The 21,542-nt window shown below is 40.3% G+C and overlaps 1 protein-coding gene across 1 annotated transcript in view; it reads left to right on the top strand.

Moving 5' to 3' along the window:
- The window catches only part of LOC105995907 (chromosome unknown open reading frame, human C4orf45), a 51,435-nt gene extending 36,330 nt beyond the window's left edge, over positions 1–15,105 (top strand). The window contains exons 4-5 of the mRNA XM_013029818.1: positions 14,684–14,873; positions 14,983–15,105. Of these exons, the coding sequence (XP_012885272.1) occupies positions 14,684–14,873; positions 14,983–15,105 (313 nt within the window). The remainder of the gene's footprint in view (positions 1–14,683; positions 14,874–14,982) is intronic.
- The last annotated feature ends 6,437 nt before the right edge of the window (positions 15,106–21,542 follow it).

Genomic DNA, 21,542 nt, shown 5'->3' with positions numbered 1-21,542 from the left:
TAACATGTGAGCACCGTTATATATTACAGACTGTGATAGACAATTTGCTCCAGGAAAGTTAGAATGAACTTGTGATTTTAAATGAGCATCATTATTCCACAATACTGTGAATTTCCGGAAATTATGTAATCACTTAATCACAATCAAAAAAAAAAAAGAACCTTGGGGAAGGGAAGGAGGGAGGGGATGGTAGGGGGAAAACAATGGAGGGGGTAACAATGTTCAAGAGGAAGTGTACTCATTACCTCACTCATGTAACTGTAACCCTCTGTATAGTATCTTTACAATAAAAAAGAAAAGATGAGATACCTGGGAGCTTGTCTGTGAGCTCCATTTTCTTAGTATTGTAGACATCAGAACCAAAGGTCTTATAGCTGTCCTGGAAGCCGCTACTGGGCCTCACAGAAAGGTTTATGTCAACTAAATGAAAGTACAGACTACAAAGTACAAGTAAATAAATGAGTTAAAATGAACTTGAATCAGGCAAAGAGTTTGTGCACTGGAAAAACTGCAGGAAAAAAGAAAGCCTAAGTTCAGTTTGAACTTCATTGTCATTGGCTTAGTTTGGTAAAGCCAAACACTCTGGTGATGGCAACTTACACTCACACATCTATATGAGTGATTTGCTCATGTCTCTATTAGCAAATGAAGCTGTAGACTAACCACGCAGCCCATTAGTGTGCATCACTATCATTTCTATAAATCATTATTGCTTTCACTTTTTCTCTGGAGCCTATTCATAATCCTCAGTGTCTACTAATGAAAGATTCTTTGTGTCAGCTTTGCAATTGGATAGACTCAGAATTAATCCTTATAATCTTATAAAATATAGAGGCTTTCTGAGCCTCTGCTTCACATATTTTAAGAACTAAAAGCCAATGTGTGGAAATCATGGCCCACATCTGACCCATAGGGATATAGTTAGGTAGATCTCCATCTTCAGAGAGTTGAGGAAAGACTAGAAGAATAGATTATGTTTAAAACTATCACTTCAAAATAGATGTGTTGTAATTTTTTGTTGTGCATTATAAACACTAAAGACAATAGACTAATTTGAGATCTATTGTTTGCCCTCTTGTTCGAAAACAATAATAATGAAAAAACTTTTTTGTTTTTCCAGAAATCTTCTAGGCAGGAATCAAAACCGTTTTAAAAGGCTGGGATGCAGTTCAGTGTCAAAGTGCTTGCCTAGCAAGTGCAACATCCTAGGTTTGATCCACAGTACCAAAAAAGAAAAGACAAAAAAAAATTTAAAAACATTTTTGGTAGAACTTTAGCTTTCAGTAGTTGGTTTTTGTTTTTATTTTATTTTATTTTTTATCAGCAGCATCAACTTCTGCTTGGGTGTCATCCCTGAGTGTTATCTGGAGGTTCAATGTGCAGTCACTGAGCACAACGAAGAGGAAGATAGCCAGGATACCTGGATATGATGCTTAAAGTCATTGAGAAAAGAGCTACTGAGGCTTGGGGTGTACTGAAGTTAATAATGCTCAGGAGTAAAGTTCTTGTTCAGCATATGTATTCTTCTTGAAGTTCAATTTGTTTCAACTAATCCTTTCTATTTTCAAAGAACAACACATGTCTTGTTCTGACTTTTGAAAAATGTATACACTGAGTTAATTGGACATTATTTAGTGGACAAATTAAATTGTTTTAGAAGTTTGTCTTTTCTATGAAATATCTCACAGTGTGGTGGGAAGGAGATACAGATAACACAACACAACACAACAAGGGATAGCTTGCTATATACAACCCAGTGCAGGGCAAGGAGGGGTTGCATGGAGGCTATCTGTGGAAGAGTCTAGGAAGAGGTCAGGGAGTGAGGCAGGAAAGGAAGAGCTGGAAGAGTGGGCATGAGTAACTGAAGCCAAAAACTGACAATGGATAGACACAGGAAATGTTTCAGTGCTGCCGGGTCTCTCAGAGTATTGAAGGTGACATCAATAAGAAGTAAGAGGTGCCAAGCACTGCTTTGCACACCTATAATCCTACTACACAAGAGGCTGAGATCTGAGGATCATCATTTGAAGCCAGCCCAAGCATATAAATCCAAGAGACTCTTATTTCCAATTAATCAGTAAAGCCAGAAGTGGAGTTGTGGCTTACTAGTTTTGAGTAGAAAAAAACTAAGCAAGAGCATGAGGCCCTGAATTCAAGTCCTAGTGTACACACACACACACACACACACACACACACACACACACACACACACACATACACACACACACATAAAGGGGCAAATTAACTACTGAAAGAATGGAAAGCTTCCAGGAGGAGTTTAAATTTTTATGCACCTACCCTTACTCATAGTAAGATTTCTACTGTGAAGTTGATTAGGTTTCTATGGCTGTGAAGGGGGCCTGATGGAGTGAGGGAAACTAGGTGAATGTGGCCACTTGGAAGAGTAGGAGTCAAGACAGTGAAGAGGGAACAGACTGTAGAGTTATTAAGGGCAAAATACTTATATATTGAGTGTGAGCTTGAAAGCATGATAGAACCATTGGGAACTCTCACTTCTAGTTTGAACGAATGACTTGGCAGTGGACCAGCCCAGGCCAAACACTGGAACATTATCTTTAATGCAGGAAAATGCAATGACAAGTCCAGGTGGATCTGAGGAATCCCTGGACATGAATGAGGCACAGGTACCCAATGCATGAAGCTAGATAAAGGAATGTATAAAGGGTGTATGATCATAATTTTGTTGTTCTTGAAAATATGTGAGTGAATAAGAAACAGGAAGACCAGAAAAATAAGGGCAGAACTGTAGGAAACTCAGACTCAGACCCAAACTCAGATTGCTTTGAAAGAAAGGTTAGAGTAGACACACGTGGAAGTCTGAAAAACCAATGTTCAAAGTTAAATTAGATGTGAATGAGCTGAGAGTTGGTGACTGATGCCTATAATACAAGCTTCTCAGGAGGTTAAGATCTGAGAATCACGTTTCAAAGCCCCAGCAGACAAAGCTAAGATACAGTAATCCCTCACCTATTGCAGGAGTTATGTTCTGAAGACCCTTGCGATAGATGAAAATCCATAAAATAGCAACACTGTATTTATTATTTATATTTTAAGGCTTTATAAACCCTTCACCCTCCTATAAACCCTTCTTACTCTCTTAATCTTTCCCACACTCTTATAAACATCTCATATGCTCTTAAACACTTTCTACACTCTGAAACCAACATAATTTTAACAACATATACAATTCCATATGGGTACTCACCAGTGAAGTATACTACAATTTGAATGAAGATCATGAATTATGCAGCTGTGCAGTTCTGATGACCATGAAGGTGATGCCGATAAGAGGAATGTACTATACAGCCAAGAAGAGCATTACAACTTTATTAAAGGCACCACTTCATCAGGTGCTTCATCAGGTGGTACAGTGTCTTCACCTTGGACCATTACTTCTTTTTCTGCTACTCTTCATCTAAGTGATGAACATAGTTATAGAGAATTGCTGGTGCTGCTTTTTCTTCTGAATGAAAAGGTTTTTATAAATGGACATGCCAGGGGCTGGGAAGGTGCTCAGTGGTAGAGCGCTTGCCTTGCATGCCTGAGGCCCTGGGTTTGATTCCTCAGCACCACATAAGCAAAAAGAAAAAAGCCGGAAGTGGCGCTGTGGCTCAAGTGGTAGAGCGCTAGCCTTGAGCTGAAGAGCTGAGGGACAGCGCCCAGGCCCAGAGTTCAGGCCCCATGACTGGACCAAAAATAAATAAATAAATAAATGGACATACCACTCATACAAATGCAGCAAATGAAGCAACTGGGGATCCCATTCTTCAGCCTCTCGCTGAAGTTCTTTGGTCATTCTGACCACAGTTGCAAGACCATCGGTGTTAGGCCAATCGCCTCCTCTTCTCCAATCCATAGATTGTCTTGTTCCTCATCTTCTTCTTCACTTGCTCACTCTGTCTCATCCATGTTAAAAAAATTGTTCAGGCTTATAGCCTAGCCCCCTTCCTCAATGATGGATTTGAACATGTTGTTCATGTGTTCCTCAGCTCCAGCTTTCTCTGCAGAGGCAGCTACTCCATGCAGAGAAACACTCTTGAATCCAAAGTGCCTTTGAAATTTGTCAAACCAGCCCTTGCTGGCACTGAATGGGGCTGGTCTGTTGGAAGAAGCACTCCACCATCCTGCTTCTGCATTGTCCTCATCCTCACCATCATTATCACCATCATGAATGTCTGGGTTTTCTGGAAAAACTATCAAAAAGTTTCTTGGCCTTCATCTGGACAGTGTTGGTATCTAGTGAGATATTCTTGCAGTCATTTATCCAGAGGGCCAATGCAGACTCTCTTCTCATAATGGCTTTTTTATGGAAAGTGACCATCCTCTTTGCAGTCTTGTTAAAAGTCATTTCCATAAGACTCCTTCTCATCTTTCTTTATGTAGTAACAGTACATTTGTGGATCCTGTAATGGCAGCCTACGCTATGTAGCTTTTGCCTTCCTTTAACATGTCAAGAAGTCCCACCTTTTCTTTGATGGCATCTTCCTCTAGTGCTTGGGTTCACAGAAGCCTCAGAAGGCGCAGAACATTTGGGTGGCATCATAGGGCTTGAAATAAATTCAAACTTTTACAAAAATTTCACAAAAATACAACACAGTAGAGCAACACTGCACAGCGATCAGACATTGATGTGAAGTGGACAAGGAGAGATGTTGAACATATGGGCACAGTATGGGAGAGCAAAGAGAGCAGTGCTACTATCACTGAGCTAATCAGTACCCAGCCTACAGAACACAGTGCTGTAGTTAGTCACCTTCCATTCCATCAGCCAGTAGTGTGCCGTGTACAATCTCACATTGGCAAACTTGTACAAGCAGTAGTGGCATAGTGCATTTTCATTGTGTACAGTACTATATTCCTCTGCTGATGAAATACATAATGTATTTTATTTCCACTTAATTCTTCCAATGTCTTTGAATTAACACTTATATTTTATATTGTTTTGAATTTTTAGGCAAAAGTAATGAAAATCATAAATCTTATATAGATACCCATATACTACAAAATCCCACTGTATAGTGAAAACTCTTTAATACAGAATTAGATATATATTTTTTTCTTTTTGTCGGTCATGGGGCTTGAACTCTGGGCCTGGGTGCTGTCTCTCAGCCCTTCAGCTCAAAGCGAGCACTCTACCACTTGAGCCACAGCACCACTTTCGGTTTTCTGGTGGATTATTGGAGATAAGAGTCTCACGGAGTTTCCTGCCTGGACTGGCTTTCAACTGTGATCCTCAGATGTCAGGCTCCTCAGTAGCTAGGCATGAGCCACCGGTGCCCAGCAGATATATATTTTTTAAACCCTCAATACAATGAAGCCATAATAAGTGAAACAGGATTAGCAAAGGATGACTGTACTTTTATCTCCAGTTAACTAGCAAAAAGCTGGAAGTATAATGTGGCCCAAATGGTAGACTGCCAGCCTTGAGTGGAAAAAGCCAGGCAAGAGCTCAAGGCCCTGGGTCAAGCCCCTGCCCTTGCTGGGCAGTCAAGCACCAAAAAAAAAAAGAAGAAGAAGAAGAAGCAGCTATGAACAAAACAATGTCTCCTGAAGAAAGCAGATAGAAAGTGGCTGGAGACCTAAGTGAGAATAGACAAAAATAGGGCAGGGAAGGGAAAGAGGAACAGAGGAAGCCTTGTGGTATGAGAGGTGAAGTGGAATAAACAAGCAATGTCCTGGCCTTCAAAGGTTTGGAAATGAATAGTGAGTGGAGTAGAGGGAGGAGGAGTCTGTTTGGGATGTGAGAACAATGTCCTGGGGCAAGTGCTGTTCTACCCTTGTGGAAGAGCACAGTGAATACAATATCTGTGCCTTGGCTTGGAGAAGATTCCTTCATTTACAGTACCGAAAGGAAGGAGCTAGAACATCTGTATATAGGAGTTGGGGTGTTTTCTGGACAACTTTGGGGGTAGGTGGAATGATGAAGCTTACTTAGACCTGACAGCCTTGGCATTTTGTATGGAGTCTCTGTGTATACAAGTTTTTGAAATGGTGGGAAAATAGATTTCACTTGAAATTTACTCATAGACACTATTTTTTGTGTGTGCAGTCCTGGGGCTTGAACTCAGGGCCTGGGCTCTGTCCCTAAGCTTTTGTGCTCAAGGTTAATGTTCTAACAGTTCCACTTCCAGCTTTTTGGTGTTTATAGTTGGGGCTAAGAGTGCCATGAACTTTCCTGTCCAGGCTAGTTTGGGACCATGATCCTCAGATCTCAGCCTACTGAGTAGCTAGGATTACAAGCATGAGCCACCAGCAACCAGCTACTCTTAGTCATTTTTAACTGTACAATTCAACAGTAGCTCAGTACTGAGAGCAGAAAAGAAGCCTAGCTAGGCGAACAGGGCAAAGGTTCCCTCCCATAGAAGTTCTGCATCCCTCATCATGGCCTTGAGCAGTCTAATATGCAGGTCCCTAGACATCATCTCACTACTGCCTTGAGCAGTCTTGTATGCAGGTCCCTAGACACCATCAGAGCCTTGAGCAGTTGCATTAAAACCTCATGTTTTGGACCATTGTCCATGAAAAACTTGCATGTGAACAATGGGTTGATTGGACCCAGAGCACTGGAGAGGGCACCCAGTCAAAGGGGCTGAGCAATGCATGAAGAGCTGGTGAAGGCTGTGTGGAGCCTTTGACTGGGTCTAGGAACTTATAGGGCCATAAACTCTCCAGTGATTTTGAGAATCATATAGCTGTTAACCCCTGCACAATGCAGTGCTCTTGTTTGGGACCTCTGTATCTAGCAGGAGCTCTGTTTATCTTTGTCTTCAGTAAGTCTTTGCCATTTTGCCTTTCCCTCTGTATCTGTGACTTGTTCTTCAAGACCATAGAGACAAAGGGCCCAATTCAGGCTTGGGATCCAGTTTTTCTGTGTCACTACACTCAATACTGTCAAATGTTGATCATGGGAAACGAAACAAGGGATGCTGGAGGGGGTAGAAAATATGTGCTGGAATTGCTGTTGTGTGCTGAAGTTCTGGAGGTCCGCTGGAGGCTGGAAACCACAGCTCAGCTTGGCAATGTTCTCTGCTTGCTATAGAAAGAGCATTTCTAGTTTGAATGAACGACTTGACAGCAGATCACCTCAGACCACAGGAAGGGGCATCTCCTGCAATGGCCATGTCAATATAGGAGCCAAAACACTGATGTTGCCACAGCCTGGTTGGTAATCTTTAGAGCTGAGATCTCACACATTTAGACAAACTCACTTAAGGCACAATTACCACATATTTGACAATAAATACATTTGCAACAGTGCGCAAAGATAGCAGGGTTTAAACCGAATGTGGCAGCTTGTTTTCTGTCTAGTAGCTTAAAGGCTAACTCATTAAAATTCAGGATGGATTACATGGTGGGCAGCAGGACAAATGTTTTCTTCCTTGAACAGAACTAAGGTCTTGGAGACATTTCTCTTAGAATCTGCAGCTGTTCAGAAAGACATGATCCAGAATCAACTCCTCCTTGAATTCAGGATTCCACCTCCACCCTTGCTGGGCATTGGACACAGACAGTAATAGACAGCAAAGGAGAGAGAGAAAATAGGGCTCTGCTGCATGTGATTATTTCTAGCAACCAGGGGCTTGCATTACCAAAGCAAGTCATTTCAAATCTTATAACAGACTTTAACCCAAGTTCAGTTCCAGCTAATGGTTTAACTCAGAGAAGAGTTCTTCTAAGAGATTGTTTTTTGTGCGGAGAGGTAGTTCCAGTTCTGGGGATCAACTGGGGCCCCTACAGGTCAGGCAAGCCTTTTAATACTGAACAATGCAGCTCTCCAAGAGGCTTAAAGTAGGAATAAGCTGGGTGCTGGGTGTCTCACACTTGTAATCTTAGCTATTCAGGAGGCTGAGATCTGGAGATAGTGGTTTGAAGCCAGCCAAAAAGTCTATGAGACTCTTATCTTCAATTAAACACCAAAAAGCTAGAAATAGAGTTGTGGCTCAAGGAAGGCTGTGGCTCTGCCTTAAGTGGAAAAAACCAAGTGAAGTGCATAAGAATGAGTTCAAGCCCCTGACCAGCACATATATACAAAGAACAAAATGAACAGTAAAATGTCTTGTGTAGTACTGGTAGTGATATTCTGCAATGGGATATAGCAAACTAATTATAATGATTCTTGGAGGAGGAGAAAGGTCATACAGATGTAAAGCTAAATAGATAAACCCTCCAAGATAAGCTAACAAAGTACAGCAAGAGAGAAGACAGTGGGAAATCTTAAGCTGCATTTTGGGGATGTTCTCTGAAAAATTTATTGTGGGGAAAAGGGTGTGTGTATATATGCCAATCCTGGGGCTTGAACTCAGGATCTGAGAACTGTCCTTGAGCTTTTTGTTCAAGGCTGCCACTTGACCACAGCTCTGTTTCCAGATTATTGGTTGTTAATTGGAGATAAGAGTATCATGGATTTTCCTTCTCAGGCTGGCTTTGATCCTCAGATCTCAGCCTCTTGGTAGCTAGGATTAAAGGCATAAGCTACCAGTGTCCAGCTGAAAAGATTGTTTTTTTTTGTTTTTTGGGGGGAGGAGGTTGATTTGTTTGGTGATAGTCCTGAAGCTTGAACTCAGGGCCTGGGTGCTGTCCCTGAGATTTTATGTACAGGGTTAGTGCTCTACCACTTTGAGCCACAGCTCTAGTTTCAGATTTTTATTAATTAATTGGAGATAAAAGTCTTACAGATTTTCCTTCCTGGGTTGGCTTTGAACCACCATCCTTAGATCTCAGCTTCCTGGGTAGTTAGGATTATAGGCATGAGCCACTAGAGCCCAGCTGAAACTTGTTTTTAACTGCCTATGTGACTGTTGACCCAAAATTAAATGCATATTATTCAGAGGATAAAGATGAGACACTTAGCAAACATGGCAGAATATTGTCATTTATGATTGGGTGGGGTCAGGAGAGAAGGGGAAGCTCTGTGGTTTGAAGGAGCTTATATAGGACTCTTCTTAGATGGTGCATCTAAAGCTGACCCATGCCTCTTCCTATGTGCTAACAGCTTAGTGTTGAAGTAAGGTGTTGGGCAGCTGCAGGGAGGGCATTGTTGGGGGTGCTTATGGGGTTAGGCAGTCTGCATCTCTGAACCCCTGCTCCTGTGCAGCTGCATGTGAACACCTATGCAAAAGGCCACAGGAGAAAAGTGAACTGGGAAACAGCTCATCTTTAAAATCTCCTGTCAGTTCTGGAAGAATCTGGCCAAAGGCATGGACTGTACTATAAATGAAAAATTAAAAATCCCACATAAACAGAGGTTTCCATGCAAATGTTCCTAGGAGAAAACAGCAGGGAAGAAAGCTACTCTCTCAGACAGCACAGACCCTGCCAATGGTTCCTAACTGTCTTCCTCAAAATTTTCCATGTGCCACCAATGGCTTCTTAGCACTTGGGAGAAATTAAATTGCAGACAGCTGTGACTGTGATGGCAAACCCTGAAGAAATTGACTGGCTGAGAGAAAGATCATCCTGCCTTGGGGTCACAGTCTGGATGTGTCACTTGACCTCATATGAGCAAGTCACATCAGGATATGAAGTAGTCACACTAACCTATAGTGACATCACCTTATGATGCTGGGGGGATGCAAAGCCCCGAAGGGAAGTTTCCCTACTTTATCTGAACTCTAAGTGGGTAATTGTAATTACAGTGTGGATTAGGCAATTAGGCTGACTCACTGGAACTTAAACAGTAATTGTGTGTGTGTGTCTGTGTGTCTGTGTGTGTGTTGTGTGTACTGAGCTTGAACTCAGGCCCTGGGCTCTGTCTCTTAGCCTTTTCACCCAAGGCTGGCATTCTACCACTAAGTCATGAACCTTACCTCCTGAGCTTGCTTGGATCCACGATCCTCAGATCTCAGCCTCCAGCATAGCTAGGATTGCAGGAATGATCCACAGGTACCTAGCTTAAATGGTAGTTTTAAAAATTTAACTTTGGAATCCAAAAGAGTCATTCTATTGCTTATTGGAACTATTGTTAGTCCACTAACTAAAGCCAGAAGTTGTGGGTCAGAAGACCAACAGAAGCAGGGTGTCTCCTGTGCACTCAACACTGGGAGCTCAGTGCTCCATGCTATCCAGCCATTCTGAATCACTTAAGTAAACATTCATTCAAACATTGAGACCTCACTGAATTGTCTGCTCATGAATCAAGCAGCTGCCACTGAGCCACAAGGCCCCAGCTGAGTCTCAGGCCCACCAGGAGCTGTAGTGCTGTCAGCACTTAAGAGTTTCCTCTGGCAGAAGCATCCACGTGAAAGTCAAGCCTCCCCCTCTGCTCAGACACTTATATAAGCAAAGGCCCGCCAGTCATTTCCTAATTGATGCTGAGACCTATTTCATCTTCTGTCCTATTTCTCTGCTGTCCTGGCTGTGGGGAAAATTTTGGTCATTTCTCAAAAATAAGCCAGTAGTTTCTAAGGAATAGTTCAACATTGTTACATAATAATAAAAAAAATTCCAGGGGCTGGGAAGGTGGCTTAGTGGTAGAGTGCTTGCCTAGCATGCATGAAGTCCTGGGTTCGATTCCTCAGTACCACATACACAGAAAAAGTCGGAAGTGACAGTGCTGTGATTCAAGTGGTAGAATGCTAGCCTTGAGCAAAAGAAGCTCAAGGACAGTACCCAGGATCTGAGTTCAAGACCCAGGACTGCCAAAAAGAAAATAATAATTCCATTAGTAAAGGACATGGCAAGTTGAAAATCTGTTCTACTGCCCTCTCTATTGTATGTAGTTAGAAGCTTTCACTGGAAATAGAAAAAAAAAGCTTTGGGATTTTGTGTGTTTATAGATGTTAGCAAAATGGACTGACAATATGTTATAAGTCAGGAACTATAGACACTGCACATATAAAAGGTAGGAAATAGACTGGGGAGTGGTTGAGCACTTGTCAGGCATGAGTTCCATTTACCCCACATTGAAAAAAAAAGGAAGAAAAAGAAATGATTTTTCCCTCTTTCAAATATTTTTGGGGAGAGGGGAAGTAGGTAGTGCTGGCATTTCACCGAAGGCCACTTGCTTGCTTAAACAAAGCCTGCAGCCCTTTTGGTGGTGTTTTCCAAATAAGGTCTTGCATTTTTGTCTGCAGGTAGCCTGGACTGTGGTCCTTCCACTTACTCCTCCTGTCTAACTGGAATGACAGGCATGTGCTACCATGCCTGGCTTATTGATATAGGGGTCTTAGTAACTTTTGCCGGGGCTGGCCTCAAATCATAATCCTCTTGATTTTTGCCTCTTGAGTAGCTGGGATTATAGCTGTGAGCCAGCATGCCCAGCCTACTCTCAGATTTTCTGATGGGGAGAGTCAACATGACAATGAAAACACCAGTCTGAATGATGTTCTATGGGGGAAAGAGGAGGAATAAATGTGGGCAGATATGGAGAAGGATGACTTTTAGGGAAAAAACACTTGAGCTGTGTTTTTAAGACATAGCATGGAGGTGGAGACAAGAAACAAATTCCAGCCTGAGGAGCAAATCAAACAAGCACAAGGAGCAGGTAAAGCTCTGTGATGTGCTATATTGAGGAGATACTGGCTGACTGATACAAGTTTGGGTTTGGGGATGTTTGGAAATTAGGCTGGAATTGCACAGAAACCAGCTTCTGTGGTTTAAATTCCATCCTGAAACTCTGGGGCTCAATTTTCACAGGAAGTAAACTACTGTTGTTCAAATTCTCAAGACAGGAAGTACTATAATCAAACCTATGGTTTAGGCATAGTAGGAAAAGGAGACAAAGAGGGAGGAAGAGAATGCCAGCCAGATGACTGCAGTGAACACAAAGATTGCCTGCATTGGAGAGGTGAGGTGAAGAGAGAGCCACAAAGGACTCATTGAGACTTGCTAGGCACCTGAATGTGGAAGGAAGAGGAGAAGCAAGTGTGGAAAGTGACTTCCATATGTGTCTTCTGGGGGCTCAGGTATATGGTTATATCAAAAGAATCACAGGTAATCAGTGGAAGGGATAGACAAGGGAAGATGACTTGAGGAGCATAATCATAATATAAATAGCTAACACAAATTTTTTTTATTAAAAGTTAGACACTTTTTTAAGTGTTCTCTAAGTATTAACTAATTTAATACTTATTAAGAGTAAGTATGAGCTGGGCTTATACCTGTAATCTGCTGATCAGGAGGCTGAAATTTTATGATTGAATTTCTAAAGCCAGCCTGATCAGGAAAATGAAATTCTTATCTCTTATTTACCAGCAAAAAAAGTTAGAAGTAGAACTGAAGCTCACATGTGCCAGCCTTAACTAAAAAAGCTAAGGACATTGTCTGGGCCCTGAGTTCAAACTCCAGTACCAGCAGACTCATATATACATATATACATACATACGTATGCATGTGAGTATATATGTATATATACAGAGTATGATTCAGGAACTGGTGGCTCATGCCTGTAATTGTAGCTACTTAGGAGGCTGAGATCTGAGGATTGTAGTTTTAAGTTCATGAGACTCTTATTTCCAATAAACTACCAAAAAAGCCAGAATTGGAGCTGTGCTCAAGTGGAGCTATCCTTGAGCAAAAGCAGCTTAGGAATAACATGTAGACCCTGAGTTCAAGCCCTAGGACCGGCACACACAAAAAAGATGTAGACACTATGTTGAAAATGAAATATACAACTTGGTAGGGGGGGGCATGTGGTAGGGAAAAACGGAGAAAATGAGGGAAGGGGTGACACTGTTCAAAAAGAAATGTACGCCTTACAACTGAATTATGTAAGTGTAACCATTCTGTAATCACCTTTACAATAAAAATAATAAAAGTTGTATAAATTATAAATATATATATAAATTTACAAATATTTAAATATATAAGTATGTTGTACTATATAAATATATTTATGTATATAATGCACATTTACATTTATATGTTTATAATTTATTTATATTGTATATCAGTCATATTTAAACATTATATAAATATTAATATATGTATATGAATATATAAATGCATAAATTTTTATATAAATAGAAGTAAATATATTAATTTATGTTATAATTATAAATTTATAATTTTAATAAATACGTTTAGAATGTAACAAACTTAAGTTCCAGCTTCCCTGAATTTTGCTGTTTGGTCTTAGAGATGTAAAAAGTGGAAAATAATTCCTATGATATGGGATTGTGAAGCAGATGAGAAGTAGTATATTAAAAACCAGCACAGTGTCTGGATCCTCATATGTCTTAACAAAGGCTTGAAAAAATTCTTATCACACACACACCCCCCACACACACTCACACCCACACACACTCACACACATGCACACACTCACACACATGCACACACTCACACACAGGACACACACACACACACTCAGTGGGCAAGAGAGAGGAAGGGGGAGGATGTTGGAAGCCCAAAGGAAATGGATGAATACATGTTTGTCCATTATCACAAATACCTCAGGGAAGTTAGAGAGAAAGTCTGAAGAGAAAGGATTCGATCCAGCAGACAAGAAAGGAGGTTGCTGCTAAGGCAGGAACTATCACAAGTAATGGCAACACACAGTGAAACACAGCACATGGACATAGATAATAGAACAACAGGCAAAATTTTTCTTTTAAATAAAGTCTCCATTGGGTTTACTTGTAGATTTATAGACATATTCTAATTATTACAAATGAGGGAAACCATGTAGCCTGTGTGTCTTTAGGTCTGGCTTACTTTACTTCATATAATTTTTTTCCAACTCTTTCCATTTCTTTACAAATGGGGAAATGCCATTCTTTCTGATGGAAGCATAAAATTCCATTGTGGATATATACCACATTTTCTTGATCCATTTATCCACTGAGGGGCATCTGGTTAGATTCTATATTTTATCTATAGTAAATAATGCTGCAATGAACATGGTCAAGGGAAAATGGGTAAGAAGCCCTAAGAGGTACTCTTAAACCTTGCTTCCCAAACAAAATGGCAAATCCTTACCTTACATTCCTATTTCTGTCTGTTCCCTAGAGTTGCTCTTTATGTTGTGAAGGCAAAGGTGGAGTTAATATTCTAATTTAAGGTTTGGGGAATGTTGCCAAGGATCTCACTGGGGAAAGAAGATGGATTTTCTTTCTTCTAAAATGTCCAAAGCTAGTGTTATTTTTTTTCTGAATGTCTGTGAGACCTTGAAATCAACAGACTATGTCTTTGAGAACTACAGGTCATAGTCTTTTTTTTGGGGGGGGGTCTGGTCCTGGGGGCCTGAACTCTGGGCCTGGGCGCTGTCCCTCAGCTCTTCAGCTCAAGGCTAGCACTCTACCACTTGAGCCACAGTGCCACTTCTGGCTTTTTTTTCTTTTTGCTTATGTGGTGCTGAGGAATCGAACCCAGGGCCTCATGCATGCAAGGCAAGCACTCTACCATTGAGCCACCTTCCCAGCCCCTCAGGTCACAGTCTTAATATGCCACCTTCCCCTTCTAGAATCTTCTACACTGGTGAGAAGTCTCCAACCTAAGTGTCAATGGGGAAGGTAGGTACTTCTTGCTATTTCCAGCAGTTGAACAGCCATTTGTAGGGACTGAGGAAAAACCTTCCAGAACCTTCTCAGGATACCAGGTCTTTATCTCTCACAAACCATGTGGCCAGAAGCCACCTCAATTCATAGGAGAAACAGGAAAATCTCATGAATTAGAAAACTGGTGACCTTGTTTCTATACTCTTCCTGTTTTTTTGTTCTTTCAGGCAACCAAGGCCTTCTGTCCTAGATACTGAAGGAAGAAAGAGTCGTGGTTTTCTTGCTTGGCACATGGGTGATTATGAGAACACCACTCAGAGAAACTCCAATCGGTCCCAACTTTTGAAGCAGAGTAAGTCGCCATCACTGAGAGTGTCCCAGATATCAACACTGCCAAAGGTACCAACAAAGAGAAAGGTATGATCTATTGCTTTTTTGAATCACCATAGGCAGAAAAAAATCAAGCTGTATTAATATACAAACTAGAAAGTGCCACTTAACAGTAATACTGTTCACCAGTTTGCAGCATCTTTTAACCTGTGAAACCAAATTGAAGCCTGTATTTGAGTCCCCACAAGATGTCCATCAAGCTAGGGTGCTGTTAACCCTTTTTGTAGCAAATGAACATGAGGTTGTGAAGATGCCATGAGCATGTCCTTGGTTAAGTTGCAATTTGTGTGTGTGTGTGTGTGAAGTAGGATTTGGGATATTGGTTGATGTTCTTAACATTTTGTTGGAGAACTAAGTAAAGCATGTGTAAGCATGCAGTCAGCATTGGTCTCCTGAGGTTCATTCACCGTCTTGGCATAATCCCACAGCACAATGACCTTTGCAGTCATCAATGTTTTCCAAGGTGTTTTAATACTGAGTTTGTATAAGACAGGAAGAAATAGAATAGCCCAGGTCCACCAAGTCTCCATGCTCTAACAAGAGTCTGAACAGTACTTACCCTTTGTCACGAGAAACCTCCTGGTCCTGCCATCATCTGTGTCCCCTTGACACATTTTGCGAGGGAGTTATAGGAACTTGACCCTTGGAGACTGTGTTAAAAAAAGGGAGCTAGCTGCTTATATTCCTGTGGTCTGAATTCTGGGCTAGATTCCAATTGGATGGTTGATTTCCATGTGTGAAAAGTTTTGCACCACTGAACTAATTCTAACTAGGATTAGAGCTATTGTAGGTTAAATCATCTCAAATTCACTAAATTCAAATGAATGTGTTTTATTTTTCCATTTAAATAATACTTTTTATTTTAAAATGATTTAAAATTTAGAGGAAATATAAGAATAGTACAAATATTTCCTTCTATTTGACCTAGACCTGTCCACTGTGAATTTTCTTTAATGTATATGCATGTATATATGTATATATATACACACACACACACACAATTGAGGTATACCTCTTTGGAACAAGGATGTTCTCCTACATAACCATGTTTATAATTTGAAAATTTGGAAAGTTGAGCTGACACATTTGTATCTAAAACATGCAAAGAAGAATTTTACCAGCCAGGTTTTGCCTATACTCCTAGCTAACCAAGAGTCTGAGATCTGAACGAGGAGATTAAGGTTCAAAGCCAGACTGGGCAGCCAGGTGCCTGTAGCTCACACCTTTAATCCTAGCTACTCAGGAGGCTGAGATCTGAGGATTGTGGTTCAAAGCTAGCCCAGGCAGGAAAAGTCCGTGAGACTCTTATCTCCAATAAACAATTCAGAAAACCGGAAGTGGTGCAGTGGCTCAAGTGATAGAGCACTTGCCTTGAGCTGAAGAGCTGAGGGACAGCACCCAGACCTAGAGTTCAAGCTCTACGATCAGAAAAAAAAAATTATAAACAGGCCTATTGAGCAGCTGGAGAGGAAAACATTTTATAGTGAACAATTATTTATTTAGATTTTTTTCATCCATTTATTAGGTCAAAACAGTGAAATCATTTCTGTACTTTGTAAAATGTAAAAAAAATGGAAGGATTAAGGGCTCTTGTGTGAAGATATGAATGCCTTGATGCTTGTAGAGAAAAATACATAATGAGCTTTTAGTTAAAAAAAAAAGCCAGTCTGGGCAGAAAAGTTTTCAAGGCTCTTATCTCTAAAACAAACCAAATAATCAGCAAAAACCCAGACTAGGGTGTGCCTCAAGTGGTAAAAAAAAAAAAGCTCAGCAAGAAAGCTGAACAAAAGGGGTGCAGTGCTGAGTTGAAACTGGCAAAAATAAAATAAAAATTATTGGCTTTATAATTTTCCCCAACCCAGCATTCATGATGGAATCAAATAATTTGTTATTTTTTGTTATCATGTCTCTCGAGTCTAGAAGTTTCCTAGTCTTATGACATGTTTTTGAAAGCTATGAGTCAGCTCTGCAGAACCTCTGTGTGCTCACAAGTTGTCTCAGGTTATATGCTTTGGAAAAGAGTATCAGGTATGTGTGGACTGTTCTTCCTCATGTTGAGCAAAAACGAAGCTAGGTTCCACCTATTAGTAAGGGTCATCAATCACTTGGTCACCACTCCTACAAAATACATGGAACCATGCAAAAATTTTAAAAATCAATCAGGCTTTCTCTTAAATTTCCATACATGCATTGCAAACTTGTCCTTCGAGTCTTATTTCTGGATAACATCCCAGAGTTGTGTATGTCTAATAATTATTGACCTGCTTTTTTTTTTTATGTCGGTCATGAGGCTTTGAACTCTGGGCCTGCGTGCTGTTCCTCAGCTCTTCAGCTCAAGGCGAGTGCTCTACCACTTGAGCCACAGCACCACTTCCAGTTTTCTAGGTTTATTGGAGATAAGAGTCTCATGGACTTTCCTGCCCGGGCTGGCTTTGAACCATAATCCTCAGATCTCAACCTCCTGAGTAGCTAGGATTACAGGTGTGAGCCATCAGCACCCGGCTCGACTTGCTTTTGTATAACCCCTCTTCAGGGAAAATAACTTGAAGCAAGTGTTTCTATGCATTGAAAAGCAAATCGCAAACACAACATAAGAAAAGCTTACAACACAGAGCCTCCGGGTCGGCCACCAGTGTTGTTATTACATTTCTCACCTGAAGGCCAGCACACTTCCCATGGGTAGGTTGGAAGAATCACAGCCATGTGCTGTTGAGCCATACAATCAGATGCAGCTTATGGCTCAGCAGGTCTGTGATGGGTGATTCTGTATTTCTATCCAGATTCCAGATTCTGTAGTTACTTGTTGCCCGAGGCAGACCTTAGGTATCAAAGTACTACAAGATGTGACAATGAACTAAATTTTGAGTTAGGCACTGGGAACTAGAAGAGGATCAGAAAGGACATATTTTTCAGGGCAAAGATTTCAATGTTGTAGTTTATGTGGTCTAATATAGCTGGATATTCAAGTGCAAAGGCAGTCCTGTGGCCCAAGCCTGTAATACCAGCTACTCAGGAGGTTGAGGTGGGAGAACTGATTGGATCCAGGAGATTGGGGTTGGCCTGGGCAACATAGTGGGAACCCCATCTCTTAAAAGAAAATAAAGAGGGGTTGGAAGTGTGGCTCACTGGGTACAGTGCTAGTCAATGAAGTGAAAGCAGCAGGTACTCAGTTTGAGTCCTGATCTCAATAATAATCTCAATAATAGAGTGCAAAGGTTATCTTGGATGAGGCTGGAGATATAATCTGCTATGTCACTTGAGTACAGGACACTAAGACACCTGAAGCTTACTGGGCAGATGACAGGGTCAAATTTTCAGTTTTGAAGTAGTCATCAGGATTGATGATATGTTTGATATGGAAGGGAGCATTTCAAAAACTCAACTGAAAACAGAAGAATTAAAATAAGGCAGAAACAAACAAGAAACTGTGGTATATTTTAGGCAAGTCATTGCAGCCAAGCTGTAGACCTGGGAAAAACTTCAGACACTATGGAGGGGAGGAGACAAGCCTTGGATCTTGGTAAGAGGTGTGCAGGGGTAGCCAGGTGGCAGAGAGAGAGAACCAAGGCCAAGAAATGAAGATGCTTAGCTGACAGGATTCAGGAACAAGACGAAGGGTCACCTTAATATGGGTGACCCTTATTTTTAAAAACATGGAATGTGGTATGTAGGTATACATTTAAAACTTTGACTAGTGGCACAATTGTAAATGTGCTTCAGAGTACGGGAAAAACACTTGAAATTTTCATTTATCAGAAAGAATTTTGAAATACCTGAAACTTCTCTTTAAAGGAAAATATGATAATAAACATTTTTCCCCAGAGATATCTACCAATGTAGCAAGTATTTTGTGACAACCCTTTATTATCCTCAAGTAAAATCCAAATAGTAAACCTTAGATACACAATTTATGCAAAACTATATACTAGAGGGAAGGGAAAGTAGGGGAAAAACAAAGGAGGGGGTAACAATGCCTGATAGGAAATGTACTCATTACCTCACTCATGTAACTGTAATCCCTCTGCTACACACTATCTTTACAATAAAAAATATTTTTAAAAAGCTATATAACACCTAGCTGAACTATTTTTAAAATCCATTATTTTACTTTGTGGCAGTACTGGGGCTTGAACTCAGGGCCTAGGAACTGTCCCAACTTTTTTTGCTCAAGGTTGGCACTCTACCATTTGAGTCACAGCTCTACTTCTAAAACTCATTCTTTAGTATGCAAAACATGGGGGTAGCAGAGTAGAAAGCTAACGAGTAGGCAGATGCCCACATCTACCTCCCACAGCCACTCCATGGAGGCAAACAAGATGTGTGGTGCATGGAGGGATCTACTTCCTCAGAGGTGGTAGTACTGAAGTACAGTTTCCAAAATCCATCAGTTCTTGGAGAAGACCAAGTGACTTGTTCTTGGTACAAGAACCAAGTCATACTGTAATAAGATAACATTAAAGTATTAACTAATTTCTCTTAATGAAAAATCTTTTGTTTTGTTTTCAAATGATTATTTTATTGTAAAGATACTCTACAGAGGGGTTACAGTTACACGAGTAAGGTAATGAGTACTTATCTTATAACCCCAAGATTCTAGTTCCAAAGTAAAACCTTCCTTTAATGTGTGTAACAACTACATTCCTGGGAAGTTCAGTATCAACTGAAACATGTAAAAAAATACTTTTTGTAAAACAGAACACAGCTTAGATATTAAAGGTCTGCCCCACTGCCCCCCCATGAATGCCCAGTGGGACATTTAATAGCTACTGAAGCTGGCCCTGGGAATGCACCCATGGCAGAATACGTCTATCCCCTCCCACCATGTACTGATGACTATGGCCCTCAATCATCAGTGTGTGTTGAAAAAATGCCCAGTGCTTCTAAAACACCACTGTTAAAACACACTGGCTTATATGTACAAAGATCCTGCTTTACTATGAGTTACTTTGATACACCACCTTTGATTAAATATAACAAATAAATCATATCCAACATCAGGAAAGTGTTCGAGATAATTCAAAGATTTATTGCACCAAATGCCACAGAAAAATGGACCAAAATAACACAATTATGAACAAGATAATTTGTTCATAATAATAAACAAGAAAAAAAATCCACACATTGACACTGGATTGACATTGGTATCCATTCTATTGGTCAAAAATATTAAGCATTATTACTTTTTCTTTATGGAGTTTTAGCAACAAATCCCAGATTTTCTTTTTAAACTACAACTCAAATTTAGGCATATTAAAATCTCACCAAGGGCTGGGAAGGTGGCTCAGTGGTAGAGCGCTTGCCTTGCATGCCTGAAGCCCTGGGTTCCATTCCTCAGCACCACATAAGCAAAAAGAAAAAAGCCGGAAGTGGCGCTGTGGCTCAAGTGGTAGAGCGCTAGCCTTGATCTGAAGAGCTGAGGGACAGCGCCCAGGCCCAGAGTTCAGGCCCCACGACCAGACCCAAAAATAAAATAAAATAAAATAAAATCTCACCAACTTTTGACATTTAAAAATTAAAACAATGGAGCTTGCTTGATTTAGACAGAAAGTATATGAAAATATCATTTCCCCAGAACATAACAAAAACAAAGGGTTCACATGAGCTGAGATAGACTTTTTAAATTTAATGGTGAAAGTATGCATAAACAAAATGTTCCCCAGAGTGTTCATTAGTGGAAAATCCAGACATTTAAAAGAATTTGAGGGTCATTTTATATTTATATATACAATCAATTCTTGCGAAGAACCTAAGAAACTACAGACTAAATTTATATAAAAATCTGAGGACCTAATCATAATAGCCTAAACAGTTTAGAATCTTTTATCAAGTGGGTAATTTCCTCCCTCCAAAAAAGTTAATTCTGAAAAATATGGTAAGTTTAAAAAATTGTATGTGTAAACGGCAGTTTCATGGGATGTGAAAAGATTTTAGTTATTTTCATTAAAAAACAGCACACTTCAGAAAAATGGGTTGCAGCCTGTACAAAAAGCTATTTAACACTGATAAAATAAAATACTTTGGAATTATGCACAAGTATGGAAGCTACATCTTAAACTTTCATTGTCATGTTTAAAACATACACAATTAGCTTTACATTCATATCACTTATCAATTTATTAAAAATAAAAACTGCAACATGCTAGAAAGAGGCCTTTTACAGGAACATTTACATACCCGCTCCATCATGCCTCACTAGCTTGCTTAAGAAAGCAAGAGCAACAAAGAAATACACTCAACAGTAAGACATAGAGTTGAATAAACCCTAAAGGTAGAATCCTGTCAACTGAGGTAGATTTCTTTCTTCATTTTTTTTTTCTTGAGAGGGGTATGGGAGGGTGGGAGCCCTTTCTCGACTCTTCAGCTGTAGCAGAAGGAAGCCATTGGGTGTTGTATGTGTGTTGGGGGATCACAGGTCCCCAGGACTTTTCTTTATCTTTGCTTTAGGGAAGAAGTTGAATTTAAGAGGAAGCTTGAAATGTTCAATATTTCAATGAAACTTAGAAAGAGCAGCAATATTATGGGTCTGTGTCTGTAGGCAGCACAACAGGATTAGGCTCTGAATGGAGTCCTAAGGGATCACTGAGGCAACCTCCACCCACCACCCACCTGTGATCTCCTACAATACATTTTCTGAGTGACTTTTCAAACATTAGAACAAGAAGAAAATTATAATTTTAAGGCTTGGAGGAGACTTAG

The sequence above is a fragment of the Dipodomys ordii genome, unplaced genomic scaffold (assembly GCF_000151885.1).
Source record: "Dipodomys ordii isolate 6190 unplaced genomic scaffold, Dord_2.0 Scaffold123, whole genome shotgun sequence".
NCBI classification, from domain to species: Eukaryota; Metazoa; Chordata; class Mammalia; order Rodentia; family Heteromyidae; genus Dipodomys; species Dipodomys ordii.
Note: the sequence above shows the minus strand (reverse complement) of the source record. Positions and strands in the feature narration are given on the sequence as shown.